General features: G+C 45.1%; 1 protein-coding gene across 1 annotated transcript in view; it reads left to right on the forward strand.

The window, feature by feature from the left end:
- The first annotated feature begins 590 nt into the window (after positions 1–590).
- Positions 591–21308, forward strand: part of SLC25A37 (solute carrier family 25 member 37) — a 112595-nt gene continuing 91877 nt past the window's right edge. The window contains exon 1 of the mRNA XM_085633282.1: positions 591–911. Within this exon, the coding sequence (XP_085489408.1) occupies positions 714–911 (198 nt within the window). The 5' untranslated portion in view covers positions 591–713. The remainder of the gene's footprint in view (positions 912–21308) is intronic.

A 21308-nucleotide genomic window follows, 5' to 3' on the forward strand; every position in this document is an offset into this window, starting at 1 on the left:
AAGAGAGGTTTATGCGCCAACAATAATATAAAATTGTAGTATATATTTCAACATATAAATATATGAAATATGATATATATTATATATCTATCTTGACTGTACGGAGCAATCAAGAGAAAAATGAGACCTGTAATCTAATTAAAAATGCCCCAGCACACCCTTTAAAAGGTTGCACAGTCTTGGTCTAACACAAATGAATATGCACTGCGAGCCTTGCAATTTTACTTTTCCCCATGATTGTAAATTTGGGTCTAAGTCGCAACACATAAAGTTTTATTGGTTTAAATGTGTTATTCATACCGGAACGACACTTTAAAGAATTAGAATGAGCTACTTTCACACCAACAGGCGCAACTGTGACTTTTAAGATGGCAACGAATTGCACGAAAAGTAGCGAAAGGTACAGTTTTGAAGCGTCATTCCACTCCTTCTTTTATTTCAATTGCACAACCGTTTTTTTTCCAGGAGCAAGAGGCAGGCCATCTGTGACATCATCAATGAGGCGGCTCGTTGCTGTGGGTAAAGACTTTCATCCAATCATAGCAGTCTAGGGAAACGCCGCCCCTTGTAGTTGGTTCATTGAACAAGTCTATCAGCGAAGTGCTTGTGCTCCCAAAGTTGTATGCGGTGACGTCGTGTCGCACGCGGGAGGGTTGTGCTCCGCCCCTCCTGTACTCTGCACTACCTCGGCTGCTGCCTCTCTCCTGGGGCGGATGGAGCGGCTCCGCGGTAGCGGAGCAGGACTGGGGATGGAGCATCAGGAAGCAGCAAGGGAACCGGCGGCTGCCGCTGCTCCTGGGGACGAATACGAGAGCTTGCCAGCCAGCGCCTCCCTAGGCACGCACATGACAGCCGGAGCCGTGGCAGGGGTGCTGGAGCACACCGTCATGTACCCTGTGGACTCTGTCAAGGTGAGCATGGGAGTGAGGGCGCGTCTCAAGGGATGATCCAAAGTCAGCAGGTTTGCGCCTGCATTGCCAGAGGCCGCCTCTGTAAGCAATCACGAATACCTCCGGTGTTCATGCTGATGAGATCTGGAGTCAGTAGCGCCTAACCCATGTCCAACTGGGCTTTTAGTTTGTAGATCCCGCTCCTTGCCAGTACTTAATTGTTGCAAACTGTGTGTCACTGTCCTCCAGCTGTCACCTTGACTGCAGCTCTAAACGATCCTCATTAGGAGCAATCTAACCCCTCCCAACTTCCCCAAATCCTGCATTTGTACTGAAAACTGCATCACTCTCTTCACCCCCCCCCCCTCCCCTTCTGGATTTGAACTGCAAACTGCTGTCCATGCAGCACGTGTTTGTTCCTACCCAAACAGTTATTTTCTCTTAATACCATGTACCGTGCTTGTCGTATAATGTATTTTAGAGTTATATGCCTGCGTGTAAAGTCGGAGTCGTCTTTATTTCAAGTATAACTTTATTTGTTGAAACACCAATAGCAGGTAAACAAGGTACGTCCAGCTCCGGTCTCTAATTGCCAGCAACTACTCCAGAAAGAGTTATGGAACCTGAAAAACAAGTGCTGGACAGAACGAGAACATTAACCATTTGCACACAAAAAAACAAGCATATTAAATGTAAATAACATAATCCATCTACTCCCTTAAATATAATGCAAAGGAAATATGTAAAAGCCAAACAAGATATTTACATCCGAATATATACATCCTAATTATTTACGTAGCACATTAAATCCGCCATCCTTTTCAAAATAAATGCACCTTAACAATTTATATTACTTATACAATCCTCCATCCAGGTCGGATACGCACTCTTTTATCTCGCCCTGATACGAGGTTTGCTTGTGAAACCTCCAGACCCTGTCCCCCTCTGGGAATGTGTTAGACCCGGCTTCCTGGGCACCAGGGCACTCGGGGGTTACTGTGCTTCAATCGCATCAACTGGAGTGTTCTCCACTTGCGCCCTGTGGCCTCAGTACTAGTGGACTCAAAACTGGATAACCAATTTCTCCTCTCCAGCACTTGACTCTCGCAGGGTAGTGAGATAGAGCAGTCCAAGGCTTTACTCAAGGAGGTGAGGTGGGGCTAGACTTTCAGAGTACAGTGCATGCCATACCACCAGCTTATAAAAATCAATACCCAGTCAGTGCTTTACTTTTTATAAAAGAAAAGTACTTTAATACCCACGAGAACTATACAACACATAAAACTAGGATAAACAGTGAAAACCAGACCTCACTACAACCCTCTGGGCCAGAGTTTCTGACCCCCAAACATATAATAGTGCCTAGAAGCTAAGCACTATAATGACACAGTTAACATGAAGAAACACAAGACACTGCTCTAGGAGTGTCGGGGATCTGATCACAGGTGCCCGTTGTCTTGGTACAGATTACTGGAGTCCCACTAGTCCATTAGCCTCTAGCTAGTAGTAGTAGGGTAGTGCTGGACTGAGTGCCAGTTCACCCTGATACCCGCATATATCATGAAAAGAAAGGTGGCCGGCCTGTTCCACTGTACTCTATTCCCCAGCTACTGCTTGTAAGTGGAAGTACCACACAGTTTCCCACAGCGCAGGAGAGCGGTCTGGGCAAAGCGATATCACCTTCAAGTATTGGGATCAAGCTTCCCTGTCTTTATCTCCCTTGTTGTGCTGCAAGCTTCCTTCCCATATCTTGAGCAACTGTCTGCAATTTCCTCTCTCCAACTCCACAAACCTTACATAAACAGCTAGTTCTCTCCCTGCTGATGCCCTTGCTCCGTGTCAAACTGGCACATTCCTTTGCGGCAGAATCAATCAGTCATAGAGAACACGTCCTCAAGTTCTGGACGCAGTGAGCAAGCTGATTAACTTGCCTATACTACGCGTCTGGCTTCCTTGTACAAACCTGGCATGAGCTGCCTCTTCAGAATCATAGACCAGTCTTGAACAACAACTGACTGCTTAGGCCTGACTTTTATCACCTCTGATTGATGGGCTGATCCAATTGGAGGGTCTGCTACTTTTAAATCCTGGTTGACCCTCCAATCAAAAGGCATATTTAAGGGTGTTCACTGTGTGACCAAAACATGCAAAGGGTGACCTACTGTCTTCCCTTGTACCAGCCTGTGCTATTCTATAAAGAGGAATTTTTATTAACTCCAGCCGAGCAGGCACTGACCAGGTAGGAGGGTCCTCTTAGCAGAGTTATTACAGCTAAACCCAGATAAGATCGAAGTGTCTTCCTCAGCCCTTCAGGCCTTTCCAAGGAATTGGAAGGGGCACGTGGGAGCCGAAATATCCAGCAGAACAGCTCTCATTGCACACAATTGCACAACTCTCCATCCTTCCCCAGTGCACCCAGTGGCTCTCCAACACACATCAGGTAGACAAAGGGAACAGGACTCCCCAGTCAAGGGGGAGACTGCATAGACTTGATCCGGATGGTAGCTAGGAACCCACTCCTCCTGACTATAGATTTATTGCTGCCACCACGGGCAGTCTACCAGAGTCTGGGTAGAGAGGGCAGTAGCCACTCTTTGGACAATAGGGGTGCACTAGGCATGCCCCCTCGACCACAGAGCCAAGCTCTAGGGTTTTAATCCATGTAAACAGGTTGTCCCTCAGTGGACATGCAGGATTGTCAGGTTCACTGAGGTAGGGATCTAGGAAAGATAAAGTAAGTTTTAAATGGCTTCCCTGGAGATCAGCATAAGGCAGGGGAAGCACTCTCTCCAGAGACATGCAGAAGACTTCCCGTCCCAACAGAACGCTTTCTACAACTGGCATATCTCTTCCATTCTCAACATCCATTTTCATCTCATCATCATGCTGGACATTTAATTCCTTTCCTTTAGTCACTTTGTCTTCAAAGTCCTCCACTTCACTGCTCCCAGAGACCAGGTCAATAACAGGCTCTATATCCCACACCTGTGAATCCTTCTAAAAAAAACTACTATTTCTTTTGAGGACAGCAATCCTCCTAAGTTTCCAAACTTTCCCATCAGTCAAAGGGGCTGCATTATGTAACACCTTGAGCACCCGTAAAGGCTCTGGATACTGACTTTCACTTTTTTCAACTTTGTATTTTAAATTTTTTTTAACCTACATTACCACTCTGAAATCAAATTCTCCGAGCCCTTTTTGCGATCAAAGGCTTGTTTATACTGAAGATGCTTTTCAAAAAATCTTCTTCTGACTTCCTCTACTGATATATTCACCTCGGAAGCTTTCATCAGCCACTCAGGATTACGCTTGGTTCCTGCCTCCTGTCCACTCATGACCTGAAAAGGAGACACCCACTTCATGTGTAGGAGTTCTATACGTCCATGCAGTTTTATAAATCTGAACCTCCCAATCTTTCCCTTTCATAACATCAAGTTGAGTGGCATTCTTCAGAACTCTGTTGAATCTCTCAAGCATTCCATTTCCACTTGGATTATATAGGGACGTGGTTCTATGTTTCACTCCAATCCTCTCAAAATGTTTCTTGGCCAAGTTAGAGACAAACTGTACCCCATTATCACTTCGGATTCGAACAGGTAAGCCCTCATCCATAAAGACTTTGTCCATAAACCTCAACGCTTCTAAAGAATCGATCTTCACTACCACCTTAAAAACTGGCCACTTAGAAAACATATCAATCATAGCAATGATGTACTTTGCAGGTTTTCCAATAGGACCCATAATGTCAATGGCAACTGTGTGCCAAGCACGTTCTGGAACAATGGGCTCAAGCGTTAGGCCTCAGTCTTTAATGATTTTTTGGAATTGGCGCACACCACACGATCCCTTATCATCCTTTCAGTACACACAACTATGCCTTGGAACCAATACAATTTTTCTAACTTTTTGTTTAGCTTTTACAATTCCACAATGATCTTCCTGACACAACTTCATGAAACCCACCCTAAGAACCAGGAGGTACAGCTCTTTCTCCTTGAAAAACTGTACCCTGGTTTTCTGTCACTTCATCCTTTAACTCCCAGAACTGTTTCAAATTGTTTATCATCACTTTCTTTGGCCAACCTTGCACCATCCACTTCTTAAGCATCTGTAATTCTTCATCCTTTAAATACTCTTCCCTCCGTTTTTCCCTCTTTCACACCTGACACAATTTCATCATGAATTAGAGCAATGTGTGACTTATCCCTTTCATTCCCTTTGCATTCTTGCATTTCCAAAGCCATACGTGATAAAAACTTGACCAGTACATTAATTTTCCCTGGAACATATACCACCTCCTAGATAAAATCCTGTAGACGCATTGACGTTCTCTCAATTCTTGCTGACGCCTTGTAAAGACCTTCAGTCAACCTTTTAACCAGTGGTTTGTAATCACTCCTGACAATGCATTTCCTGCCCCAAGCAAAAGGCTGAAAATGCTCTAACCCCCACATGCAAGCTAGTGTCTCTTTCTCAATGGCAAAACAATTATCTTCCACTGTAGACGGGGATCTAGAGGCATATGCAATAATTTGTTCCTTGCCAACTTCATTAATCTGGGACAAAACGTGTCCTAATCCTTTATTGCTTGCATCCACCGTGAACACATTTGTACAGTCTGGGTTAAAGCAACTTAATACCGGTGCCCTCCCAATAGCATCCTTTACATCCTCAAACTCGTTCTTGCACACATCTTACCATAGATATTTAACTATGTTCTTTAGTAATTGTCTTATATTGTATACCCTTCCTGAAAATCCTTTTACAAATTTAGCATAAAACTCTATTATGCCTAAAAAGGATCTAACTTCATTCTTTTTGACTACCCCCAAAACATCTTCCAAGACTTTGTTGTGTTCTAACTTATCCTTACCAAAGATTAATGTGTAATCCTGGAAACATACCGTTGTATGCTTTCCAAATAACTGATGCATTAGCCTTTGAAAAATTGCCACTGTGTATGCCAGACAAAAAAAAGCATCCTTTTGTACTGGAAACACCCCATGGGAGTAATAAAGGCGGTGCACTGGTGCTCTTTTTGTTTTCCTCATTCCGAAATGTTTTCGGTGTGGTAGTGAAGCTGCCGATATTGTACACATCTTTTACACCTGCAGCAAATTAGACACTTTTTTCTCTCATATTGAACAGTTTTTACTGGAAATATCAGGAGTAACTATCAAACTATCTGTGATAGATATGTTACTAGGGATGGACACAGAAGTTATGCCTACACATCCCCGATATAAAATGCGGTACTTAATTTTTTTAATCACTGCTATTACCAGGTTATGTATTGCCTCTATGTGGCTTCAAAAAGAGGCACCAACATTCGAACAATGGCGGGCAAGGTTCTTTAACATTTTTTATTTAGAATACAACTTGTATGCTGTGAAGGGTTTGACCAAACAAAAGCTTGGCAAGGAAATCTGGGGGCTAGTAATTGATTATATGAGAGATTGAGAAATTTACTCCTTTTATTTATTTATTTATTTATTTTTTTATTATTTTGGCTTAACGGCATGACTTTTCGTTAAAATATTTATATTTGCTGACAATTCAATCTGTTAAATCTCATACTGATAAACTTACCTATTGATTTTCGCATATATTATTTTGTATAAAACAATTTGTATACCATGAACTGAAAATAAAAAATAAATAAATAAATAAATAAATAAAACAAAAAAATAATCTGGTGGTATGCTGTAGACAAACCTATGATAGAAAACCATTTATTATCCTTTATAAGTGTATGCATTTCAGAGATCTTTGGTAATGGAAACTTATCCACTACAGTGTTGCTATTAAGATGGCGCAGATTTATGCATAACCTAGTTTTGCCATTATCGCCTCTGGCCACTACTACGTGCAAAATCTATTCGAATGATTCAATTGGTTCAGTAATGTCCGCACCAACCTGCTTATCCCATTCCTTTACAACTTCATCCCTAATGAGAATAGGAATGTCCCTTGCCCTATGTATTTTCAGGCAAGCATCCATCTTTAATAGTATGCGGGGCTCAAAACCTTTCAAAACTTCTACTTCCCCACTGAACACTTTAGGAAAATTCATTAATATCTTCGTGCCAACAGTCCCACTCTCCTCTCCAACCAAAACTGGCTCAGGACTAGTAGGGTTTATGATAATATGTAAATCACCTTGGTCCCTCCACCCTAGAACTGAGAGACCCTTCTTGGCCACAAACATTTTTCCAATAGATTCTCGTTCTTGAACTTAAAGACTAGAGATCTACAACCAATCATGTCTATCTTTTCTCCAGAGTACCCTTCCAGGCTGATATCGGATGGTAAAAGATTATTCCCCAGACTCTTTTGGAATTTGGTATTCCATACTTTCCTACTGACAATAGTGCACACAGGTTTTTGTTTACTTCACACAAATGCTCCTTACAATGCATCACTTCTTTTAATGAAACATTCTTCCTTATTAGGGGTACCTTCAACAATGCATTATACTTTAGAACCTTTTTTTTTTTTTTTTTTTTTTTTTTTTGCAAACTCTTGCAAAATGACCCACCACTCCACATGCAGAGCACCTTTGTTTCATAGCTGGGTAGAATTTACTGGATGCCAAATGTGAGCTACTGTCACATCTGTAACACTTTAGCCCCTCTCTTTTTGATGAATAATGTCCCTCTGCACCATCTTTTATGTTTACTCACACCCCTGTTTTTAGGTCTCGCTAGCGAACGCAGCGCAGCTGCTTCGCTTGCCGAAACTCTATTGTTGTCGCTTTCCTTTGCGAAGGGAGACAACCTATGTGCGCGCCCAGACAGGCGATGTGCACGTGCATGGCATCTCCTTTGTAGTGATAGGAGCTTTCACGTGAAGTCTGCAGCAATATACGGCGCATACGTTGCTGTCAAATAGAAGGCCAAAAATTGGACATTCTTCACACAGCTAACAAATGTAAATCAACCCTAGCCTAGAGAGTAGTGTAACATTTTTGGTGTCTGCTGAAAAGGCAAAGAACAAACTTTTTTTCATGAGCCAACTTGTGCCCAGTAACCTGTGAGTGTTTTTAGCATCAACTAGTTATTTCTGTTGTCACCTTATTTATAAGAAATAGATGTACTGAAATCTATACAAGTTGAAAGGGGCTTTTGATCGTTAGAGCAAAAGGAAAACTTCCAGGCTTTGTTCATCACCAAATGCAGCCTAAGGGTTCAGCACAAATATTATCTCCATTGCTCCATAAAACATGAATCTGCAGTCAGAAACTGGGCATCACTTGTGAATTCAAAATATATTTATTCCTACATAGACCACTTGTAGAAATAAATGTACATAGCTTGCATGCATTAAAAAAAAAGTAGACTTGGGGGCGTGGCCTAGCTGCGAGCAAAATGGCTGCGAGTTAAAGACTCTTGCGGACTCTCCTTCCCCCTCTGCATCAATCCGCCTCATGAATCCGCAACCTGGTGCCAGAAACAGTCACCGGAGGTCCTGGGGAGCAGAACGAGCTCTCGGCCGGCGGATTCCGACCTGCAGGGCCGGAGATGTGAGCATGTCCGAGTGACGGCCTCCGGAGGTGAAGGAACCGGTACCATGAGTGTTGGTGTGCCCCGGGCGGCGATTCCATTGGGCGGCCTTGAATTGCGGTGCTTCCCGGGCGGCGGCCGGAGACCTGATCTGGCGACCCAGGGGGCGGCCTGCTGAGCCTGCCGGACCACCAACCCCCCCCCGCCAACACCCCTCCATCAAACTCCTGCTGGCTGTGCTAGGGGCAGAGGCCCCCCTGGGGAAAATAACGTGGCGCAGCAGGACTGGCCTCGCCTGGACCATGCTGCGCAGAAGAGGTGAGCCGCATTTGCTGCGGGGAGCGGTGGCTATAGAATCGAGGCCCGCCCGGAGGCGGCAAGCGAAGAACAAGCATCGTGGTGGGCCCGGCCAGCGCCGTGCACGGACAGCGGAGGGAGGCAGGAGGACACGCCAGGCCACAACCAGACTATCGCGCAAACTACGGCACTGCTCCCAGGCGCCCCCCGGACCTGGGGGTGAACGCTGATCGGGAGGAACAGGCGACGGGCGCATAATTCACTTCGTAGAGGGCCCAACCAGCGCAGCATACGGACGGCAGAGGGGTGCGGTAGGGCACATTTTGGCGGAGCGCACCCCGGGGGAGCTCTCAAAGATCGTTCCGTCGGGACAACAACATAGGCCTCCGGTGCTGGTGGCAGACCCCCTGGGGCGGGGGGCAGCAGCGTCGAATACCAGGGGGGACGGAAAGGAATATCCAGTTAGCAACTTGACCCCTTCGGGGTGCAAGAGGGGAGACCTACTCTGCCCAACACCCCCCCCCCCCCCCCCCCCACCCACCCCAAGGGTGCGGACAAATTTCTTTGACCTGCATTACAGACGGAGGCGGAGGCCTGTCGCTGTGGTGGCCAAGTCGTAGGCCGAAAATCACCGATCGGCCATAACCGGACAGCCGCACAGATCACTGCGCTGCGCCCGGGCGTCCCCCGGGACCCGAGGGGTGAACACTGAACGTGAGACATCGGCAGGCAGCTGAAGGGGGCTTTTGAGACTTACACAGAGTCGGGCGAGCAGGCCTGTAGACGCCGGGGGCTCGAAACGCACCTCCCCTATACTCTGGGGTGGCGACTCATCGAAGGCAATGTCCGGCTCACGGGGTCCAAAGACTACTCAGACCAATAAATTGGACAAATACACGTGCCCCAAGCCAGCCATGGCAGCGCTGCCTCCACCTAAAGCGGGAGAGGTCCCGGAGACCGGAGCCACGGAGCACACCTTGAAGGATGTGCTGGACGCCATAGGAGGGATCCGAACATCACTGGAGCAAAGAATGGACGCACTCTCCTCAGAAGTCATGCTTATCAGGGCCGACTTGGCCACGAACAGGGAGACAGTCACGCAATTGGAGATCACCACAGCGAGTCTCGTAGATTACACCAACCAGCACCAGACGGAAATACGTGAATTACAAGCATTTAGGAAGTATGCCGAGGGAAAGCTGGACGACTATGAGGGCCGCACGAGACGCAACAACGTGCGTGTCCTTGGTGTTCCTGAAAGGGCGGAGGGACAAGCTACAGACCTGTTTGTCGAGAGTTTGATCACTAATCACCTCCAACCCAAAGGCTTGTCCAATCTCTTCGTCGTCGAGAGGGCCCATTGGGTGCCGGGGGGGGGGGGGAGACCGAGGCCTGGGGCCCCCCCTCGCCCCATATTAGCCAGACTCCTAAACTATAGGGACAGGGACCTCATATTACAAACAGCCAGAGTAGCACCTCCAATAAGACTTGAAAATTCGGAAATCAGCTTTTTTCCCTATTTTACCCAAGCGGTTCAACAACAGCATAGATCTTTCCTGGGAGTTAAAAAACATCTGAGAGACAAAGGCCTCCAGTACGCCATGCTGTTTTCGGCACGGCTCCGAGTGGAGGCCGGAGATAAGACCAGGTTTTTCGCGACGCCGGAGGACGCTGCTACCTGGTTGGACGAATGGAGAAATCCGGTGGGTCGTGGCCCTCAACGAGAATAGAAGCTACAGGGGCTCTGCCAATAGACTCTGGGAGTATCAAGATGCTGGCCGAGTCCCTGGTTTTGATCGTCTCCCAGTAATGGGGTACCCGGGGTATGGAACAAATGGCATGGTGATATAATAGAATGGCACAAATTGACACTATACAAGGGTCATGGGAGGGAGGGGAGAGATTGAAGAGGGTGTCCCCCCCCCCCCCCCCATTTTCTTCAGTTAGACTAGGTTAACGGGCGACAGCCACTCTACATAGTTGTAATTATGGGCAGTTTCAAGCCCAGAGTGCAGGGGAGCAGGGAGGGGGTTGCTGGGTGGGGTGTATGTTTGGTTGGTTGTTTTTAGGTCTCGGCTGCGAAGGCTGCGCTTGCGCAGTCTCGCTCCGAGATTTAATGACTTGGAGAAGAGGGGCTTGAACCCTCCCCTCTTCTCCCCTGTTCTCCATTGGCTGGCCTCTTGAATGCTGGCCAGCCATTGGAGAAGAGGTCAGTCATTCAGATTAGGCCCCGTCCTTTTCGGATCGGGGGGCGTGTTTTTTGCAAGAAGTCTCAAGGAGGAGACAACAGCAAAACACGCCCCCGAATCCGAAAACGATGCTGCCTTTCTCCGAGGCATTTCTGCTCTGCCTCGGAGAAAGGCGGTGGTGTGTTTGTTAGCAGGATGTCTCCTACCGCTACACCTCTCGCACTGCCCCCTCGTATGTAGATTCCCCCTTGTTTCCGAATGTCACCAAGATGTCGTTAGGACAGCTGGAAACTTACATTTCTTCTATTCCTGAGACAAATAAATACGTCTCTTCCATGTATTTCCCCAATTCCTCATCCCGTTGTATTATCTCTACTGAAAATGCTTGTTTTAAATGTCTGATTTTCTTTTGTTTCGAACTGCCACTCTTTTGTAAAAGCGTTCTAATGCTTGAGTCATACTCACGGTACATACAACTGCAAAACTAAGTAAAAATGAACTCTCCGGAGATGTCCAAGACGCAGGGCGCACACCATTCTGAAACTGGGAACAATATTAGACCGTCATCGTCACTTGTTTCCATGACTGGTACCCAGCTCCTTCTCTTCAATACTAGGCAAATATGGCCGATACTGTGTTCAATGGTTGTGTTGTAAATCCACGATTAAGTAGATCTGGGCGGACCTTACCATGTTGGACCAATCAGCGCCATCTCCGTGGGGGCGTGGCCGTTTAGGGTTAACCGGATGTTTGGGCTGGATTCGAGGGGTGGTAAGAGAAGCGGCTGGACATGCATGTGCTTCTTATCTTATCCCATGTTCAGTTTCTTTAAGGCTAGAATCGGCTATTGCTCCCTTCTCTGCGGTCCTTCACGCTTCTCTCTGCTCGGCAGGATGTTTTACTACGCTGTACGTGCCGGACGGAAGCCTGGGGTGTACCAAAACTGGTGAGAAGGGTATAATGTCAGGGCTTCACTTTTACTTATAAAGTATAAGTAATTCATATTGAATGTATGTTAACGACGCAGTAAAATTAACACCTTACATCCCAACAGACCGATTCAAACGGGGGATTCGCGATTTTTGAAGTCCAAATGACTTTTACTTTAGCTGCCAAACGTCTAAAATTGCTTCTGCTTTAATGGAAGTCAATGGGGAATATATATACCTCTTCCCAGTTTTAAAATGGTACATATGCAACACCTGATACTCATCAATGTATAACATTAAAAAGAGTGGTCTGTTTTGGGAAAAATTGCACTGTATCGACTCTTGGGACTTGCTAGGGACAACCAATTTTTTAAAAAAAATGTGTTTGAAACACAAAAAAGTGATACAAGTTCACCACACGCGGGGAATTTCCTAAAGCTGCCCCAAACGAGCTAGAACAAGCATTTACAATGCAACGGTCTCGGCATTGTTAAAGTTAGAGCTATTGGCATTGCTCATGACCATGCCGTTTCTTTAAATGTTTTAAAAACAAAAACATAAACAAAAATAATGTCATGAGCAGTGCCAATAGCTTTAACTTTACCAATGCCGAGACCATTGCATTGTAAATGCTTGTTAAGGAATCCTTCAGGCATCACAAATCGGCGGCTTAAACACTTAGGTGAGGCGTAAATGTCAATTAACATGCAATAGGATAAAGGGTTCAGATTGATGAGCTGGAATGTAAATGGCCTAGGGGACGAAGTCAAGAGGACGGTGGTGCTACAATATATTAAGAGACATGCCCCCGACGTGATACTCTTACAGGAGATGCACCTGGTGGGTAACTCCTGTAAAGCCCTTAATAGGTGGGGGTACAATCTGGCAGCACATTCGGGCTTCACTTCAGGATCGAGGGGAACAGGCATACTGCTGAGCAACTCCTTATCCCTCACGATCAAATCTACATGGGTGGACACCGGTGGGAGATACGCGGGAGTCACTGGCCAATGGGACGGCAGGGTGCTGACACTCCTGTCGGTCTATGTGCCGTCCGGACCTCCAGGAGCCGGCCTTTAAGGATCTAGGAGCCGTCCTGGTGACGGTCCCAGAGGGACTCCTAATATTGGGTGGAGACCTAAATGCGGTGGCAGATGGCACAAACGACAGAAACCCACCAAGATAACTTTGTCACTCCAACAGCTGGTTGCCGAGTTTCCTGGGGTTACAGGATGCATGGCGCTCGCTTCACCCAAACACCACCCAGTATACTTTCCACTCCGGTGCCCATAACACGCAATCCAGAATAACTACTTATTGGTCCCCCCCTGACCAGCTACAACACGTACGGGAGGTCAGGCACATGGCGAGAGGCATATCTGATCATTCCCCACTGTGGATGCATCTAGTGGTAGGCCATAATAGAGTGGGAAGAGTGGCCCCAGTCCACCCATGGAATCTCCGCAACCCAGTAGTACACAAAGCAGTCCATACCACAATGGAGCATTACTTCCTAGAAAATGAAGGATCGGTGAGCTCACACCAGACATTGTGGGAAGCGTTCAAGACAATGGTTAGGGGCCAGGCCCTCTCCCAAATAGCGGGGGTCAAGAAAGAAAAGGTCAGGGAGGAGGAAGCGTTGGAGAGGGTAATCTCCAGTCTAGAAGAAGAACTGGCGGAGCGGCCTAATCCAGACACCCTACACACTCTACACTTAAAACAAGATAACTATAAGGCCCTAGTGACAAATGGGGCCAAAGAACTTGGAAGGGACACATTGGGCAGGATCTATGACCAGGGAGATAAAGCAGGGAAGTTAATCGTATGGCTAAACAAAAAAAAATTGGCAAGTCGACTGGTTCCGGAACTAATCGACAAAGATGCACACACAGTCACGGACCCCCAAGCTATAGCTAACGCATTTGCCCTTCACTTCCAACAGGTCTATACATCCCAGAACCCTTACGCGACACAGGACTCTCTCGACCTCCTGAGAGACATAACGCTTCCTAAACTCGCAGAGTCCGGGCTTGAATATCTTGAGGGGGCACTCACACCAGAGAAAGTGGCGCTGGCAATCAGGGGACTTAACTCGGGGAAGGCATTGGGGCCCAACGGGCTGCCGATAGAACTCTATAAACTTGGGGCAGATGTCATTGCCCCCCACTTATGCAACATGTTCAGGGAGAGCAGGGAGGTCGGGGAGCTTCCCCAGGACCAAAGACTGGCCACCCTAGTAATGATCCACAAGGAAGGCAAAAGCCGGACAGATTGTTACTCCTATAGGCCGATCTCTTTATTGAACGTCGAACCAAAGATTTTAGCCAAACTCCTTGCTAACCGACTAATTAAAGTCATTAATAATCTCGTACATCCGGACCAATCTGGCTTTATGCCTCCGCGCAACACAGCGCTAAATCTACGCAGGGTGCACGGAGTGATGGGGAGGGCGTCCACAATACAGGAGGAGGCAGTCCTGGTATCCTTGGGACGCCTCAATGGCATTCGATATGGTCGAATGGAAATATTTGTTTGCGGTACTTGAGAAAATGGGCTTTGGGCCTCAATTCATCAAGTGGGTGCAACTCCTTTACTCAAAACCACTAGGCCAGATAGTGGTCAACAATAAAAAATCCGATGTGTTTGAGCTGGGCAGAGGCACAAGGCAGGGGTGCCCACTCTCCCCCCCTCCTGTTCGCCCTGGCGCCTCTGGCGTCGTGGATACGGAGGGATCCGATGATCAGTGGATTTTGGTTGGCAGAATCCTGGGAGGACCGCATCTCACTGTATGCAGATGACATACTACTATACCTCACTTCCCCAAAGGTCTCGCTAACAGCAGTGCTCGGCATCTTCGCCATCTTTGGTAGATACTCGGGGTATACCATAAACTGGTATAAATCCGTGCTGTACGTCCTCAGGGGACCTCTTACGGGACTCCCCAGAGATTGCCCGATACAGGTCACCTCACAGGGCTTCAAATACCTTGGCATTTACATAACGGCCAACCCTGCAGATAGATTTGCACGGAACCTGCTCCTTCCCTTGCAGAGACTCAAGAGACTCCGAATGCTGGATGACACTCCCACTTTCGCTGCTAGGTAGAGCTTCCTTGTTCAAAATGATGTCCTTGCCCCGATTCTTATACGTCCTGCAAAACTCGCTGGATCTGGTACCTGCCAGTTATTTTAAGGAGATTGAGATCTTACAACGCCGCCTGCTATGGAATGGGAAGCCACGCATAGCACTATCCAAACTCAACCTCTCCTGGTATGATGGCGGGATCACCCTCCCCGACCTTAAAAAATACTATTGGGCAGAGCATCTGGCAGCAATTAACCAAGGCACATATAGGCAGGCTGACGATCCAGGCTATGCAATGGACCGGTGGATGCTGGCCGGGGGGAACTAGAACAGAGCGCTCTACTCAAACGCTGGGAGTCGCCAACTCACGGGACCGACTAAACAATCGGTGGAGGTCTGGAGGGCAGCCTCCAGGAGCATGGGGTGGGAGCATAAAATCACCCGAGCCACGCCGTTATGGGACTCAGACGGGCTTGGTAACCTCTGGTCTACAAAGGGTTTGACAAATGTGACCTCATTGGCATTTCAAAAGTAGGCGACCTATGGGTAAAAGGTGAGGTTAAGTTGTTCACCCTGCAACAAGAATACAAACTTGCCCCTACAGAGTACTTCAGATACATGCAAATCCGCCATGCCTTATGCTCCTGTTTTCGAAAGGGAGAGACACCTCCTGACGCTGCACCCCTTGAAGACCGACTCCTCGATGGATACTTACCAACGAAGGCCATCTCACTCACATATAAAAAATTAGTGAATCACACGGGAGAACCCCTGGTGAGATTGAGGGAGAAGTGGGAAAGGGATGGCATAATACTTGACGAGGAAGATTGGGTGGCGGCGGTATCCTCACTGCGAGAGGTAGCCATCGCAGCAAAGCTGAGATTAGTACAACTCAAAATTTTGCACCGAATCTACATCACGGGGCCAGGGATGGTACTAATGGGTAGATCACCAGATGGTAACTGTAGGCGGGGTTGTGGGAATGAAGGTACCTTCCTCCATATGTTTTGGGAGTGCCCGCATGTCCTGAGGTACTGGAAGAAAATACATGAGATTCTGAGTGAAGTGTTAAATCATACACTCCCACTGGAGGCTAAGAGATGTCTCCTGAATGTGTGGGTACCAACGGACCTAAACAGCACACGCATGACCTGGGTCACACTAGGACTAATGATAGCCAAACGCAACATCGTCCAGAAGTGAGGGGCATCACACGCACCGAATGTGAGGGCCTGGGAGAAAGACATGGACTGGTGCATGTTTCGGGAGAAGTATGTCTATGTAGCCAGGGGATGTCCCAAAAAGTGGTCCCACATATGGAAAGACTGGAATGCTTATAGGGGAAACATCTGTACCCCGCCATTGACCCCAGCTCAAGAAGAAATGTTGCAGACATGACACGAATCACCAGCTACCTTTGAATTGTATATTGATAACTGCCTGAGAACCATGTAAAGATAAGACACGATAATAATAATGTACTGTGCCTTGTGTTGTTGATTCCTATTGTTAATAAAAATAAATAAAAAAAAAAAAAAGTAGACTTCTTTATTAATCATTTAACGCAAGTTTGCATACTGCAACATATTCCTATAGTGGCAGTTACTGGCAAGTAGACTTTTATTCACCATCTTCAAACTTAAATTGGTTTGTACCATCTATGAGAAAGGAAAAGAAAAGTACAAATATATTCGAGTGAGGATGCATCAATAACTGCAGAAGAGTGGAATATAAAATGTAATTACCATACTTACAATTGTACCCAATAACACAACACCTCAAAATAAAGCAAATGTTGATACCCTACTAAATATCTATTTTAGTATGTTATTCAATAGGCAGCTTTGAATTCATTTCTAGAACTTTCAGTGGCATGACTGAAAAATGTGTACAAAGACATCTTTATTAAGGTTGATTGTACAAAAAGCTGTAATTATGCACTGCCATATAGTTCATGAATTCTGATAGCTAGCAGGTATAGGTTTGTCATTGCTTGGCCTAAAGCTAGTGTAAGATGTCCACATATTTTTAGCGCCACAGGCGACTGAGGTAGAAACCTTCAGGACTACATGGCTTTAGTAATTTGGAAGCAGAGTGTAAATAACTAGGGTAGAGTCAAAGGAGATGTCTTTTTTTCAGTTGTGGGGGAGTGATTACTGGGAATTAGTCTCTGGATTATATTTGGAGGTTATTTAAAAAGATTTATGGGTCCAATTTATAACGGAACCTGAGTTAGCTGTGTAGGTTTGGATAGATAAGGCGACCCTGATTATTCCTAATTTTAGTAAATTATTAGAGACGTATTTTGCCATCTATCTCTAACTCCAACATGGTTCCAAAAAAAGTGCTATCGTCATTCCATGTACTAATACTACAAGCAGTGTTATATTACAGAATCATTGCTTTAATGGGGCATGAAATAAGAGTTGATTTCTTATTTTAAAACATTTCTAGAAATGTACATTTTACAGGTATTTTAAAAATGTTTTCAAAATGTTGGTGACAGTCAAGTTGTGATAACTGCATTAATTTAACTTTGAAGTGTCATTCGTCCAGTGCAGCACTAATGTAAATATCGTTCAGCTGTGTGAAAAATATAAGCACTCCGAACATTGTATTCTTTAAAAAGTGTTGCAAACTATAAATCTGAACGTCGTCATTTGTTTAGTATTGATAGTTGCAAATATACCTAATGGCCCATATGGGTTGAGGCCAGCTTGGTGACTCAGTGCGCTAACACTTGCAGAGAAGTATTCAAAAGCCTGCCGACTTCAAGAAATCAGCATCCGATTCCTGGCTCTCCTAGCCCAGTAGGACATTCCTGCTGACTTTTCAGTTTATTACGCAAGACCTTGTAGCAAAAGGTAACAAGCATTTGCAATGCAATATGGCTCACATTTACGCGAGTTTGAGCTATTGACATTGCAAATGACAATGCCTTTTATTTTTATTTTCGTTTTTAAAACATAACTAAAAGGCATTGTCATTTACAATGCCAATAGCTTAAACTCGTGTAAATGCGAGACCTATTGCATTGCAAATGCTTGTTGATTTTTCCAATCACTTCTTCAGTAACCTCTTTAGAATCCGCTTTAAGTGCCTTAGCACTGCAACTGGATAACTCTGCCTTTTTAACTGCAGCGCCAGAATATCCTTAACTTTGGTGTCCCCATTGGTCCATATCCTCTCTTGAATTGCTGGATCTCAAGTATGCATCACATCCCGATCACAAATGAGTTGTTCTTGGAGATGATCAAACTTGCAATCCAGTTTCCTTAATGATGCAACATATTCATCAATAGTTTCCCCCACCTGCGCTTTCTATGAAAAAACTTGTATATTATGATTCCTAAACTTTCTTTATGGGCAAAATGGTTGTCGGAGTCTCTCCGTGTTTATAAGAATTCATATGAATCACCACCCACAGTAGTGTTTGTCATCTCCTCATACACTTTTAATCCTTCAGGATCCAGAGTGCAAAAAACATTTTCTTTTTCCTTTCTGGTTTCATTTTGCCTTCCTCATCAATTGTCTCTAAAAAGTTCAGGAAATAGGTTTTCCACTCTACTCATTTCATACATGGGCTTCCACCCGCAGGCCAGAATGCCTGTGGAGGTTCTAGTGCAAAATTGTGTCGCCACGACGGAAACACAACCTTCTACAACCACAGTGTCCCTTCTTCATCCTCGCAGGACTAGTTCACTGAAGTATGTGTAATTGGATTTTACACAGTGCCCAAAATTCTCCACAGAAAGAACTCTTTTAAAGGGAGTTTAAAATAATACTTGCATTTAAGGTGTGAAACACCTACAAGAATGCTTTTCCCTTCACTCCACCCTGCCTTTTTTTCAAAGTACTCTGATCTTCCCAATGCACACTGCTCCTTTCAAAACAGCCGCAAGTTGAACGTAGTGACTCCTAACGCTGTTAAAATGTTAACTTCTGAATATCTGAAACAGAATTAAAACTCAAGCACAACTATAATTTCTAAGCGCTCCAATCTTCCCAAGGCACACGCTCCTTCCAAAATGCCCGCACATTGAACGTCGTGCGTCCTTACGTGTGAACATAGCCACGTCTGGAATAACGCATTGCCTGTTAGAGATGTCAGAGCGTCGAAGCACCTTCCAGCTTAGCGCCTCCACAGCAAAGTGTTTGGATCCCGTTAGAAAGCCGAACCTGGCACGCCTCCATTCCTCGCTCCCCACTACACTTGAGAGGATTTTAAAAGATGCCAAACCTTAGCAATCAAGCACATTTTGGAATGCTGCTTCTCCTTGTCCAAAGCTCCCTTGAAAAATGCCACAATGAGGTAATCTCCAATCCTTATAGTGCTGATCCTTGAGGAGATCCTGTAACTGCAAATTTTAGTTCAGGATAAATCCTTTTGTAAATTAATCCTCCTTGGATGCTTGAGCGTTCCCCTTGCACCCAGATTGCAAAAGATAAATGTTAAGCTGCCAAATATTCCATATATTCACTTGTGCTGTAGATCACAGGTTCTCTACTTTCGGTGTTTAAACTCCGAGATTTTCACCACAATTGTAAAGTTGAAGTCTTTTTTTTTCTTTTTTTTTTTTTTTTTAAATTTCAAGTATAACTTTATTTGGTGAAACACCAATTGCAGCTAAATAAAACACGTCCAGCTCGGGTCTCTTCTTGCCAGCAACTACTCCAGAAATTCCAGTTAGTTCTGGAACTTGAGAAACAAGTGCTGGACAGAACGAGGACATTCAAAAAGTAAACAAGCATATTCAATTTAACCAATAACATAACCCACAGCATGGTTGTTGGAAAATCTGAAGCTCACACCCTCCAATCTTACTGACCAAGCTACACCCCCTAAATACCTGTGCTTTTCTGTTCCCTTTTCAGTTACGTGGAGTCACTGCATATCCAACTCCATGTTCTGCAAATTGATGCCTTCTTGAGGTTCCCTTCTTCCTGCTGATTACTTTTATGCTGCGAGGCTCTAGAATGGATTTATTTATACCTCCTACTTTTCTCCAGGGATCTGATGTCGTTCAGGGATGAGGCTTACATGTTGAGCTTGGTATCATCCATGATAAAATGATATGAACATGGAGTTCTTGAGTAGATTAGCAAAGTGTTAAAAGTTCAAGCTGGAAGTTTTATTTTTGCACTATATCTTCTAGGATTAAAGAGAATTGGTTTAGTACAGCATCATTCAATCCCATTCTTTCTTCTAGAGTGCTCAGGAGGAGGGAGTGTTACATCATATATATCAAATACTGCTGACCTGTCCAGAAGGATTGGGAGACAAAAGTCGCTGGGGTCTAGCATGTGAAGAACATCATCATCGCCTATGTGTAGAATGGCTATTAATCGTGTTGAGGTCTTCTCTTAAGCCTTTTTTGTTCTTGGGGCTGTTCTCAGTTTTTGAAAGGACAAATTAATGTCTCTCCTTAGGTCACTACTTTGTGAAAAGCCAAGATTTCTTTGTTGTTTGACTATAGAGATGAGCAATAGCTCATAGAAATCGCAGAAAACACTTCTCAAGGGGAGCCGTTTACTCTGAAATGTCTTCCCCGTTTCTGTTGCGCAGTCATTTATAAAATGTGCGAAGACTGAAACGTATATTAGGAAATATATTGGGGTAGCACACCAAGAAGAAAATGGACTGAAAAAAAGATGACTTTGGAGATGCGTTTGGATGGGCTCCACACTGAGATATTTTACATTGTTCTCTGAGGGTTGGGTATCAATTACAGTGAAGGCCTTAAGGGTAGAGGAATATGTGTTTCTATCTTTTCTCTGTATTATGAGGCGAACAGCCATGTTCTATGTTACCACTAAACTTAGAATTGAAGGATCTGATAAATATTTAACACCATAACTTGTTTGTGGGGGATATAGTAAATTAAGGAAGCAATGGATTTTTCTTAAACCTTTTTTAATAGATAAAAGCACTGGTTGACTGGGGATTCAGATACCCAATAAATGTGTTTTTTTTTTTTCTTCACTGGATGTCGGGAAAGGAAGGTACATTTTTAAGTCCTCCACCTGAGTCCAGTAGGGTCACTAAGAAGATTAACAATTCTGAACTTACCCTACCCTTGAAACACACACAGTCCATCACTGTTTAAAAAAACTGTATGCTTTGTAATATCACCTCGGATTACATGTTGAGAGCAACTCCTTTTCCTTCTCCTAAAGGATAAGAGGCGGGCTTCATTCCTACCCCTCTGACTAGTCATTTGCTGCTGCAGAATTTAATGTTGCACTTCTTTGGCCCTTTAGGCAGAGAGAAGTAACTTAAGTCCATCTGCTGTGCCCTTATCCTGCACTTGGTTGTTATAAGACTGCAATCTTCATCCCTCTTGCTTTTTCTGGAACCTGAGTGTTATACAAATGCACTCTTCTCCAGACTGCCAACTAGATGACTGCCATTGTTGC

The sequence above is a fragment of the Triturus cristatus genome, chromosome 11 (genome assembly GCF_964204655.1).
Source record: "Triturus cristatus chromosome 11, aTriCri1.1, whole genome shotgun sequence".
Taxonomy (NCBI): domain Eukaryota; kingdom Metazoa; phylum Chordata; class Amphibia; order Caudata; family Salamandridae; genus Triturus; species Triturus cristatus.